We start from the raw sequence: 13326 nt of genomic DNA, 5'->3' as shown, positions 1-13326 counted from the left end.
TCTCCTGATATTTATGTGTATCTTTTATTTATTCAGTATACAGGTCTTTTGCTAGGTTGGCCAGCTTTAGTGCAGCCGATTTGAAAGCTGGGGTTGCTAGGATTGCTGAACAGTCCAAGAGCCAGGAGGCTAGTGGGAGCGACAAGACGCTTGACGTTTTGGTTTCTGATGTCCAGCCTCCCCAGGAACCGCCCAGGCTAGTATCACCAGAGGTCGTTCAGGCTTTCAAAAGGATGAGAGAAGCTGTTATTCCCGAAGAAGAAGGGAGAGAGAAAGAGCCTATTCAGGCTCAGCCAATTAGAAGTGTCAGGGATGTGTCTGCTCGGATGGACGATATGGATGCTGCCCGGGCGCAGATAAATGATTTCTCTGCTAGTATGAGCAGCCAGCTTTTATCTGACAATACCCTTGAGTCTTCTACTAAAGTGGTTTCTATCTTGTCTTCTCTTGTGACAAAGGCTGCTGCCCTTGCTTCTCAAGCTAAGGAGGTTAGTTGCAAAGGGACTTTTCAATTATTATGTGTTCTTTGTGTTGCTTTATGTTTGGCTGATTGACTTTCTTTTGTTTTTCTGTAGGGATTGGACGCTGGGTTGGCTACTGCTTGTCAGCTCAGGGATGCCCAGGCTAGGATTTCTGGCTTGGAAGAGAAATTAGATAAATTTAACCGTGAGCTGCACACATCCAAGGGTAATGAGGTAGTACTTCAATCTCAGCTGGGGTCAGCTAGAGAGGCATCTAGGGCTGCTTTGGTTTGTGAGGTGGCTGCAAAAAACGCTGAGAAAGTTGTCAGGCAAGAGTTGGAGGCTGCAAGGGAAGAGCTGAAGACTGTCAAGGAAGAGCTGGCTGCCGAGAAGCAGGCAATGCAGGATCAGCTGAGGAAAAATGAAGAGCTTGGTGCTGAAAAGGAGCCAGTGGAGGCGCGGCTTGCTGATGCTGCTCATTACTTCTTTGGGAAAGGCCGCGTTGGTGCTATGAGGGATCCGGAATTTGACCGGGCTACTGGTTCGAAGCCTGTTTAGATTTATGTTTTTTCCTTTTCGTTTTGGCCCATCCAAGGGGGATGTTCCTGGAATGAATAATTATTAGGTATGTGGTAAGGCTGGCTTTTTGGATGAATATTTTGTTTCGGTTTTGAATAAATATTTGGTCTTTGTTGGTTTCTTTTTGTGTTTTGATAAGGTACATTTGTAGTGTTGGATGTGTACTGGATCTGGCCAGTTCTTTTGCGCTGGATCTAGCCAGTTCTTTGTGTCATGGGTGGGGTTATTGCCTGTCTGGAGGGCTTATGTCCCCTGTCTGTCTGGAGGGCTTATGACCCATCTATGTTATACAAGCCAGGAAAAGGTTTTCCAGGTTTGTATATTAAATTGAGCTCAATATTTTAAGGCCTGTTTTTGCAACTGAAAGTTGGATATGAGTGGGGTGGCCCCCAATCTTTGAAATTTGTTTTAAGTAAAGCACAGTATGTAAAACAAATATTGAAGATTCTACTCGTTAAAGGGAAATACGAGAATATTGATAAGTATTTGGGCACATAATGGAAGAAATCATATAAGGCATTTATTCATATAGTGGCAAATATCATACATTTAGTTTCGTATCAGATCAGGCAGGAAATGGTAAAATGAAGATTATACCTGGACAGGGGAATATATTTTATATGTGAAATAGTTTTAAGTGTGCAATGTTCCAAGCTCTTGGGATCATTTCGCCGTCCAGGGTTTGTAGTTTATAAGCTCCCTGGCCGACTATTGAGTCAATCAGGTAGGGACCTTCCCAGGTTGGGGCCAATTTGCCGGCGTTCTTCTCTTTTGTGTTTTGAAAAACTTTTCTGAGAACTAGGTCTCCTACCCTGAATACTCTAGTTTTGACAGTCTTGTTGTAGCTTTTTGCAACTCTTTCTTTGATATCTTTGCCATTCTAATCTTGGTTGCATCTCTTAGTTCTTCCGTCAAGTCCAGGTTATCCTCCATTAGAGGTATATTGCTCGTTATTGTATTCAGGCTGCATCTGGCTGATGGAATGTCGACCTCTGCTGGGATTACTACTTCACATCCATAGACCAAGGAGTAGGGAGTTTGGCCTGTGGATGTTTTAGGCGTGGTTCGTCGACCCCGGAGGACCAAGGGGAGCTCTTGACCCATCTACCTTTCCTTCTTTCTAGCTTTTTCTTTATGCGGTGATTATTACTTTGTTACTAGATTCGCCTGGCCGTTAGCTTTTGGATATCCTGGTGTGGAGGTCACCAGGTTGATGTTCCATTGAGCACGAGAAAAGTCTTGTTCTTTTTCCCACGAAGTGCGTGCCATTGTCGCATACTATTTTAGAAGGGATGCCATATCTACATATGATGTTGCGTTTGATGAATGCTATGACGTCCTTTTCTTTTACTTGCTGTCTGCATTTAATCAGCTTCTATCCACTTGGAGAAGTAGTCGGTCATTGCTAGCATAAAAACTTTTTGCCCGGGTGCTTGAGGTAGTTTTCCTACTATATCCATGCCCCACTTCATAAATGGCCAGGGAGCGGATATGGAATGTAGTTCCTCGGATGGTGGTGGATATATGGTCCATAAATGCAAGCTTCGCATTTAGAGTGAATTCAGGCAATCAGCCCTCAAAGTGGGCCAATAATAGCCTGTTTCGAGTACCTTGCTTGCCAGGCTCCTTCCGCCTTTATGATTTCCACAATATCCTCCATGGATTTCTGATAGTATTTGTTCGACTTCTTGTGGTTCCAGGCATCCGAGGTATGGTCGCACTGCGATTTCTTAAAAAGCACGTTGTTAATAATAATATATGAAGCAGCTTTGATTTTGAGTGCCCTAGCATCTTGCTTATTCAGGGGGAGGATTCCTTGTTGTAGCCAATCGTAGTTAGGTTTTGTCCAAGAATTGGCAATACATATTGGGAAACTTTCATCTTGTTTGTTTATTGCAGGTTCTAATAGATGTACGATGGGTATTTTATCAAAGTCAGGGGGACTGAAGTTGGATCCTAGGCCGACTAGGTCATCGGCCTGGGTATTCAAGTCCCTAGGAATTTGATCAATATTAAAATTGCGAAATTTTGTTTTTAGATTTTGGACAACTTCCAAATAAAGCATCATTTTTGAGTCTTTTGCCCTATATATTCCATTTACTTGGTTTGAAATAAGGAGGGAATCAGTACGTACCTTTAGGTTTTATACAGCAAGGTCAATACATACCTTTAATCCAGCTGTTAGGGCTTCATACTCTGCCTCATTATTGGTAGCTTCAAATGCACAGCTTATAGCTTGTACTATCTTATCCCCCTGTGGCGATTTTAGTACTACCCCTAGGCCTGTGCCCCTCATGTTGGCTGCACCATCGACAAATAGAGTCCATTCTAGGTCTGTTTGGTCATTGGTCAATCTATTTACTTCTTTTATTAGGTCGGGTTCTAGGGCTGGACTAAAATTAGCCACAAAGTCTGCTAGTGCTTGTGACTTAATTGCTGTCCTAGGTTCAAATGTTATGTTGTGTGTGCTTAGCTGGACTGACCATTTGCACATTCGTCCGGACAATTCTGGTTTCCTAAGTACAGACTTGATAGGAAGATTGGTTCTGACTATTATAGGGTGGCTTTCAAAGTATTGTCTTAATTTTGTGCAACTCATAATTAAAGCTAAAACGTATTTTTCAAGTAGGCCATACCTGATCTCTGCATCTAGTAGACTTTTACTTACGTAATAGACAAGGTGTTGTTGTCCATCCGCTTCTTTGACCAGGATCGCACCGACAAAGTTTAGTTTGTGGATCGACAAGTATCTTTGTCGGGGTTCATCTTTGACTGGTTTTGCCAACAAGGGAGGAGAGGATAGATATGTTTTCAGATCTTCAAAGGCAGCCTGATGATCAGGGGTCCATTGAAAGTCTTTGTTTTTCCTTAGCAGATTATAGAATGATTTGCACCTCTCTGACGATCTTGAAATGAACCTGTTTAGGGCTGCTATTCTTCCTGTCAGCTTTTGTATGTCTTTGACTGTCTTTGGTGGTTCTAGCTCCAGGATGGCTTTGATCTGTTCAGGGCTGGCTTCTATTCCTCTTTTTGTCACCATATAGCCCAAGAATTTGCCTGTTGAGACTCCAAAATGGCATTTCTGTGGGTTGAGCTTCATATTGAATTTTTCCAGTATTTGGAAGGCTACCTCCAGGTCTTTGATGTGGTCTTCTGCCTTTTTTGACTTGACTACCATATCGTCTATGTAAACTTCCATGGTATCTCCTATTTAATCTTTGAACATCATGTTGACTAATCTTTGATAGGTTGCACCTGCATTTTTTAATCCAAAGGGCATAGCAAAGATAACAAAGATATTCCTCTTTCGTGATGATGAAGGTGTACTTTTCCGATCCGGGGTGCATCTTCATTTGGTTGAATCCACTGGAGGCATCCATGAATGTTAACATCTCGTGGCCTGCAGTGGCATCCACCATTGCATCGATATGTGGCAGGGGAAATGGATCTTTGGGGCAGGCCTTGTTTAGGTCGGTGTAGTCTACACAGACACTCCATTTGCCGTGTTTCTTTTGGACGACTACTACATTTGTAAGCCAGTTGGGGTACATTACTTCCCTGATCATTCTCATGTCCAATAGCTTGTCAACTTCTTGGTTGATGATTTCATGCCTCTCAGCAGCAAATTTTCTTCTTTTTGTTTGTCTGAGGCTTAAAGGATTTGTCAATATTTAACTTATGGGTTATAATATCAACATCTATACCAGTCATATCAAAATGTGACCAAGCAAAACAAGACATTTTAGTTTTGAGAAAGCGACCAGATTGGTCGACCGAGTCAGTGCATCCGATCCTACAAGTACCTTCCTGTCGGGAAGTGCGGGTCCGAATGACCTCTCCTGTTTCCATCTGTGTGATCGCGCAATATATTCTTTCTGACAGGTGACTTTAATTGCTATGCGAGGGACTTACCTGACTTTGAAGGTTTCAAAGCCTGGTTGTAGCATTTCTGAGTTGTCCTTTCTTCTCCCCTGATGGTGGTTATCCCCCATTCGGTTGGTATTTTCACACATTGATGGTATGTTGACGGGATTGCTTTGACGTTGTGGATCCATGGTCTGCCCAGGATTACGTTATACGAGGATAGGCAATCCATTACCCCGAATCTTTCATAGGAAGCCACGCCTTCCACATAGGTTGGCAGGCTAATTTCTCCCAGGGTATTCTTTGTTTCTCCGCTGAATCCAACCAGGACACTGAATTTTTTGATGATTTTCTCTTCATCTATCTTCATAGCTTTGAGGACGTCAAGCATCACCAAGTTGATTGAACTGCCCCCATCTATCAGGATTCTTGATACCTTAGCTGTGCCGATTTTCATGGTAATTACCAAGCTGTCAAGGTGTAGATCTGATATTCCCTGCAAGTCTGAGTCATCAAAAGTAACAGCAGGTAATGACTTAGATCTAAGAGGGGGTTGAAGTTTGGACTCCCTGGATATTCTCTTGGCAGCCGAGCTGGTTAAGCCATATATTTCTGATCCTCCATTTATGAACATGACTTCATAGATGGGGGGAGGAGGAGAAGGATCTCTGCTGTTCCCTGAATCTCTCTTGTTCTGTCTTTCATCTTTGTTCTTTGGCTGCTGGATTAAGTCTTTCAGATAGCCCTGCTTTAAGAGGTATGCCACTTGTTTCCTGAGTTGGATGCATTCTTCTGTGGTGTGCCCGATGTCTTGGTGGAAGTCACACCATCTCGTTGGATCTTTCCTGGGGTTGTCGGATTTTTGGGCCATCGACCGTATCTCCCAAGCTTTCCGGGCGTTTGATTAATCCTGCAGTATTTATAGAGAAGTTATATTTAGGAATAGTTGGTAGGCTAGAAAGGTTACCTTTGTGTTCTTGTGCCATGTTGACTTTGGATCGTTGTGTCCGGAAAAGGGTCTTGATCCGAGGTTGCCTCCTTTCTGGTAGGAGCTTTTCCTGTTAGTGTGTCCATAGCCTTGCTTTCCTCCGGATGAGTTTGTTCTGAAGTTGAGATCTTCTTCCAATCTGACATGTTCTAAGGCGATGGATTGAACAGTGGCAAAGGTTGGGCAGGCTTTTTTGGTTAAGTCTGCATAGATGTCACTATCAAGCAGGACTCCTTGCCTGAAGACTTCTACCGCTGTCTCTTCGTCGCACCTGGGAATAGCTACCTTCTCTTTGACAAATCTTGCCAGGAATTCTTTGAGAGATTCTTCGGGAAGTTTCTTTACCCTGAACAGTTCTTGGGTCTCTTGGCCATGTCTCTGCTGCTTGCGAATTGTTGATTGAAGGCATTGACCAGTTCTGCAAAATTCTTGATACTTCCATTTGGGAGATTGATGAACCATTGTAATGCTGCTCCAGTCAGGGTTGTACCAAAGCCTTTACACATGCAGACCTGCCTGAGTTCACTGGGTATTGAGGCGGCTAACATCTTCTGTTTGAATATGGCAACGTGATTTTGTGAATCAGAGGTTCCATCATAAGTTCTCATGGATGGGATGGTAAATTTCTTGGGGAGATCATTTTTTGCAATTTCATCGCAAAGGGTGAATCGCGAAGGCATCAACTTCTACTTCAGCCACGGGGTCCTGGCACTCCGGTATATTTTATATTTTGTTGTGGAGTTTTTGAATTTCTGAAGCATAGCCATCATTATTCATTGCTTGATTTTGTTTATTTCATTATTGGGAATGATTTGGGTGCGGATGAGGTATCCTTCTCCGGAGTTCCAAAATTGGAAAAGTCAATGTTTTTGATAATGGATGAGAATGGGGTTCTTGGCTCGAATCTGGTCTTGGAGCCAAGCCTTTGATTTTCCAATTTTTTTCTCAGGTTAGACTCAGATTCCTTTAGTCTACTGATTTCAGCCTCTGCTTGGGCTGCCTTTTCTTGAATTGTCTCCAGTTCTTTGATTTTAGCTAAGGCAGCCGCCAATTGTTGTTCTGGGGTGAGTTCTACCATTTTTGTATGTGAATATTAAATGAAGAATGGCAAAAGGAATTTTTTGATTAACGAACTAGATGCCCCCGGTGGGCGCCAATTGTTTTAGCAGGATTTTCCCTGAAAGGATCCGGCTTGATTATTGAGTAATAAGGGTATCTAGTTCAATAAATTTAGAATAATAGTATGAGTAAATAACAAGGAAGAATTAAGTATAAAGAATATCGTTTGTATTACTTTGATAAGCTGAGCACAAACTCGTGTATACAACTGAATATTGAAGAAAGAGTAAGAGATAAATTGTAAATAATTGATGAATAATGATCCTCTTTACAATTGTTAGATCATGCTATTTATAGTTCTTCAGATGCTAACGTTGCATTCAACCTCAACGTTCCCCTTGATCGTTGGAGTTGTTAGCTGGAAAATAGGGCACATTCCCTATTAATACGGTTGACTCGTTCTTCTTCAACAAACCGTTGTTCCTTTCCTCTTGCACGTTCTGATTTACTAAGATTATGTGTTTCTTGTAGTTGGACTTGGTCTTCCATGAGAGTAGGGCGTGGTTATTTGTTCATATAACTGTATTTCTTGTTTGACAATTTAATCCAGCCTGCTTGAGTGTCCTGCCAGGCTATTCTGTACTTACCATCAGGCTTTTCTTCTAGGATTTAGTAGCTTGCTTATCTTGTGGTACTCTTCATCTACCAAATAGTAATTAGATTTGTCTGGTCCCTGGTTGCCTCAATCAGCCTAGTAAGGTCAGGCCAAGTTGGAGTCAGACCAGGCTAAATTGGGCCTAACAAATTTTAAATCTAAAAAATGGCTGGGGGGAGAAGAAAGACGGCCGCATACAAGGCTACTGCTGAGGTTGATAAAACTCCTGTTGTTGTTGATGTTCCTGAAATCATCCCTGAGGATGAAGTTGTGGAGATAACTGCTCCTCCGGAAATTCTATCTATGTCATACAGAGGAGTCACCTATGCCCATGTGAAGGCTTTGTCTGCCTCTTTTCCTGAGGCCAATCAGTTGAAGCTAACTTTGAACACTATTTGAAGGGCAGGGGTCTTCTCCGTGCTGAAGCTGATGTTTGGATCCCTGAAGGAGGTCCAGTCAGGGCTAATTGGGGTAGTCCAGGCTGGTTTTGCATTTTTGAGTTGGCGTTCAAGGGAGGATGTCAGCTTCCACTTTCTTCGTTCATGGCTGAGGTTATCAGGGCTATCAGGGTCCCTCCATTTCAACTTATGAAAATGGTTTGGAAGATCGTTCACTCAGTTGAACAACTGTGTGCTAAGCATAAGTTGGTCATCACTCTAGAAGATTTTAAAAATGTTTATCATTTGAAGAGTCAATCTACTGGTCGTTTGAATCTTCGAGTCAGGTCGAAGATGGCTCATTTGACCACCAACTTTGATTCAGAGGATGATAAGGGATGGGCGCAAACTTATATGTTTATCAGGGCTGACTCTATTGCCCCTAATCTGGATTATCTTAGTTACCTTGCTGTTGAGGGAGGTAATTTCTTCTTCTTGTACTGAATTTTGGCTAGGGATGATTTATGTTGTTTTTTTTTTTTTTTAAATATGCTTACTTGATTTGTCCTTGTAGTGGCTGACTAGGCCAATGATCCTGATGCTGAGGGGTCGGCTGATCGGATTGCTGCTTTCATGGCGTTGCCTGAAGAGGAGAGGACATGGCTTGCCTGTCTGGGGCAGGCACCTATGCCTCGCTTCAAGAAAGCCAAATTGAGCACCTACAAAGATGTGAGGGGTGCTAAAGCTTCAGGGGCTTCTTCATCAGGCAGTAAGTTTTATTACCCTTGCTTTGTGGGTTATTTTTGCTTGGACATATGTTTATATTGCTGATGTAGAGCCTCGTCGTGCAGCTACTAGAGCTTCTTCCAGGATTGCTAGCTTTGGATTATCCCTGGTGAAGGCAGGCGTTTCTCAAATTACTGGGGAGAAATCCCGGAGTAGCGAGGCTACATGGAGTGATAGTGCTTTGCAGGTTCAGGCGCCTATTCAACAGATTCAGTTGGTGTCTCCTGAAAAGGTAGTTGATGAGTCTGGTCGGGCTGAAAAGAGGAAGAGGGATTTTTTTTTTGGTGAAATGTAAGAATTTCCATTAAACCGTAACAAGTTACAACTACACCGATTTTGGGTACATCACATTTTCAGTTTCCTACAAAAGAAACTACAAATACAATTTAACACTACTTAGCCAAATCACATCTTGACTTGCTAAATCTGGCTTAAGGCTTGAACCAACACGCATTTTAAGCACCTTCATTATCTGTGAAATAACTAGAGTAGGCCTAAGAACACAGCCATCAACTCTAGTTTGGTTTCTCTGGAGCCAGATGTGGTAGTATGCTGCAAGTACAGCACACAACAACACCCCCTTCTTCAACTGTGAATGTTGTTCATGTTCAATTAATTGCAGCAAATCAGTTGCAGGTAGAGAAACACCCAACAGTTTGCCAAGTTCATCAAAAATCTTCCTTGCATATTCACATGTTTGAAATAGGTGAATGTGATTTTCTATCCCCCTGCCACATAACAAGCAGTCAGCATCATTAGCAACACCTAGTGTCAGCAGCCTCTCCTTGAGTAAAAGAGCCTCTCTAGCCACTAGCCAAGCTATGAATTGACGTTTAGGGATGCACCAAGGATTCCAGATCTGTTTGTGCCAAGTTACAGTCTGAAATTTCAGTCTGAGAAGTTCATAACCACTTTGTATTGTATAGCCTTTTGTATCCAAAAGCCATTGCCCATTAGAATAACCAGATGCCAATTTGTCTTTAACCTTACAAACTGACTTCCATCCCCAACTGATATCAATACCAGGTTGGTAGTCATCCCAAAAGTGGCCTTTCAAATAGACTTGGTTAACCCACTTCACCCATACTCTATCTGGGTTATAGTAGATCCACCAAAGAAGTTTTCCCATAGCTGCAATGTTCCAGACAGAACTGTCTCTAAGCCCCAATCCCCCCTCAGACTTGGGGGAACAAATTTTCTCCCAGCTTACTCTTGGACTCCTGATAAATTCAGTTCCTCCACCCCATAAATAATTCCTACAAATGGAATTAACTTTGTTGAGAACACCCTTACGTATAACAAAGATATTCACCCAGTAGTTGTAAAGAGCAGTGAGCACAGAGGACACTAACACCAATCTCCCAGAGAATGATAACTTTTTGGAACCAAAACTTCTTATCCTATTAATCAGCTTCTCCACAAGGATACTACAATCATCTTTGGACATCCTGCCACAGGTAATAGGAAATCCAAGATACCTAAATGGCAGATGGCCTTCTTGAACTCCAGAGACTTGTAATATCTCTTATTTAACCCAGCTAGGAACCCCATTAAAGAAGGCATTGGTCTTGGTAGGATTCATTTGGAGCCCAGAAGCATGAGAAAAAGTAGAAAAGGATTTTAAAAGAACCATTATAGACTTCACATCTCCTTTGCAGAAGAGTAATAAATCATCAGCAAACATAAGGTGGGACAATCTCAAAGGGTTGCATAGAGGATGGAATTTGAAAGGGAAAGTAGCAGTAGTATAGGTCAGGACCCTACTCAAATATTCCATGGCAATAGTGAATAGAAGGGGGGACAGGGGATCACCCTGTCTCAAACCTTTAACACCTTTGAAGTGACCAAAAATCTCACCATTAAGGACAAGAGAGTATGAAACAGTGCTTGTGCACTCCATGATTAGATGGATAAAGAAAGGGGGAAAGTTTAAATAGGTCAACATTTGTTCCAGGAATCCCCAATTTACTGAGTCATAGGCTTTTTTTAAGTCTACTTTGAGCATGAATCTAGGTGACACAGTCTTCCTATTATAACATCTAATCACATCTTGACAAATTAAGATGTTCTCCACAATACTCCGTCCTTTAATAAACCCACCCTGGCGATCACTAATAATATGAGGAAGAATTTTAGCGAGCCTATTGCATAACAATTTAGAGATACATTTATAAACAACATTACAACAAGAGATGGGCCTAAATTGTGTAACATTTTGAGGTAATTCACATTTAGAGATTAAGGTAACAAGGGTATAGTTGAGTTGTTTTAAAAGCTGACCATTCTGCAAAAAATCCTGGATGGCTTCACAGACAGAATGACCCACTATGTCCCAGGAATCCCTAAAAAATGCACTGGAATACCCATCAGGCCCAGCAACCTTAGGGGAAGGAATAGAAAATAATACCTGTTTAATCTCATCATTAGTGATAGGAGAAAGCAAGATATTATGACGCTCCTCATTGCAAATCTTATCCATTTAAACCACATTCTGGGAAACTTTTGTAACAGATGAGGTTGTGCCAAGCAGGTCAGTGTAGAAATCAACAAAGGCAGCTTGAATCTAAGCATTATCTTCACACAAAACACTCTTACTATCTTCAATTTTCATTACTTTACTCCTCACTTGTCTGGTTTTAATCACACTGTGGAAGTATCTATTGTTACTATCTCCTTTGTCCACCCATGTGACTTTGGATTTCTGAACCAAACAAGTATAGCAAGCATCATCCAAAAATCTCACACTATTGGCAGCATCAATCTCCATTTGAATTAGCTCAGAATTTTGGGGATCAATCCTTAGCTTCTCCTGGATGGACTCAAGGTACATCCTAGCCCTGGCTGCATTATTTTCAACATCATCAAAGTCATTCTTGTTAAGGTTCTTAAGTGGCTCTTTAAGATACTTAAGTTTGTGAACTAAGTTGTACATTTTTGTCCCAGGCCAGGTTTTACTCCAATGCTCTTGGACACAAGATTTGAAGTCAACAGATTGACTCCACATGTTGAAATATTTGAAACTCCTCCTCTTCTTATGTCCATCACACTGGTCTTGCACCACACAAGGTGTCTGATCAAAAGTGCCTTCATAATAAAAGTGTGCATAGGCTTGGGGATTCTCAAGAAGCCACTTCTAAATAACTAAGACTCTATCTAGTCTACTATATACTCTGGTGGAGGGATCTTGCTTGTTGCACCAAGTGAATAAAGACCCAGAAGCTGGACAATCCATCACTTCACACTCATCAACACAGTGTTTAAAATCCTCAATTTCTTCCTCTGTGCTGTGACCACCAAGCCTTTCAGTTGGACTAAAGACTGTGTTAAAGTCACCACAAATAGCCCAAGGTCCCTGACTCAGACCTTTAATTTGACAAATTTTATCCCACAACTCTTTTCTCTCTTGAGTCCCATTGTAAGCATACACCATGGTAAGGGTAAACTGAGACCTAGACTCCAAGTACATAGTTAACAAATGTATAAACTAAGCATCATAATGAAGAATTTGAACGTTGAACATGGTTGGGTTCCAAAGAATGCACACTCTACCTCCTTTGTGAAGGTGAGTGTTTGTAGTAATACACCAAGAGTTGCAGAGGTTATTTTTAACTGTATTTAGAGACAAAGGCTTAACCTTTGTCTCAAGGAGGCCAAACAATCCAATCTGGTGATGGTGAAGGAAGTTTTTGATGAAGGTTTATTTAAATGGACTGTTCAACCCCCTAATATTCCAGAATCCCCAGTTATGCATTACCCCCATCAGGAGGCAATACACTACCAATTGTCCCTATTCCTACCTTAGGGGTTAAATTCTTCAGGGTTTCCAATAGGTTATGGGTACCAAATTGCATAGATTTGAGACCTGTCTCTACAATTTCTTGCCTACTCAGAAGGATAATCTTACGAGCAGGGGTATTAGCCATGTGGTACTTCCCATTCTTAGACCATGAAACTTCAAAATTGTTGGGTTTTTCAACAGGGGTACTTACAGGGATATCCTCTTTGGGCGTGGGAGGAGAGGCCACAACAGTGACAGCAGGCTTCTGATTCTGCTTAGGCCGCCATTGTTTCTTCCCCACCTGGCTAACATTCTTCTGAGGAATATCCTTCTTTCCTTCCTTCTTGCCTTTTTGACACTTAGCAGCTTCATGTCCCACTCCTTGGCACTGAGTACAAAGAAGTGGTTTCCATTCAAACTCTACTTTTAAACAAACTGTGCTCCCATCCACGTCTCTAAACTTGATTAAGTCAGGAATAGGCTGTCCAAACGGCACATCAATCATCACCCTGGCAAAGCCAGGGCGCGTTTTTCCTTGGGTAGCATCATCACATCTAATATATTTGCCCATAATTCCAACGATTCTAGGTAAGCACTTTCCCCAAAACATAAGAGGAAGGTTAAAAATTTTGACCCACACTGGAACCTCTTTAATATCTTCTTTCTCCAGAGCCACACCTTCGTCCCAAGGGCGAACAATTAATGGTTTGTTGTCGAATAAAAAGTGACTTTGCTGAAGAATTGGTTGTCTGGCTTGACTCGTCCGAAATCGTACCAGG

At 41.9% G+C, this 13326-nt stretch overlaps 2 protein-coding genes across 2 annotated transcripts; both read right to left on the bottom strand.

Annotated features, from left to right (window-relative positions):
- Positions 1-9142: 9142 nt before the first annotated feature.
- On the bottom strand, positions 9143-10216 carry LOC141657859 (uncharacterized). Its single transcript, XM_074465243.1, has one exon. It carries the CDS (start codon positions 10214-10216, stop codon positions 9143-9145), a length of 1074 nt encoding a protein of 357 aa, XP_074321344.1.
- A 1116-nt stretch (positions 10217-11332) lies between these two features.
- Positions 11333-12235, bottom strand: LOC141657846 (uncharacterized). The gene is made up of 2 exons (XM_074465222.1): positions 11939-12235; positions 11333-11839 (listed from the first exon to the last, which is right to left on the bottom strand). The coding sequence occupies exons 1-2, from the start codon at positions 12233-12235 to the stop codon at positions 11333-11335; spliced, it is 804 nt and encodes a 267-aa protein (XP_074321323.1).
- Between the last annotated feature and the right edge of the window lie 1091 nt (positions 12236-13326).

This window comes from Silene latifolia, chromosome 1, assembly GCF_048544455.1.
Source record: "Silene latifolia isolate original U9 population chromosome 1, ASM4854445v1, whole genome shotgun sequence".
Lineage (NCBI taxonomy): Eukaryota > Viridiplantae > Streptophyta > Magnoliopsida > Caryophyllales > Caryophyllaceae > Silene > Silene latifolia.
This window is presented reverse-complemented; position numbering and strand designations above follow the sequence as displayed.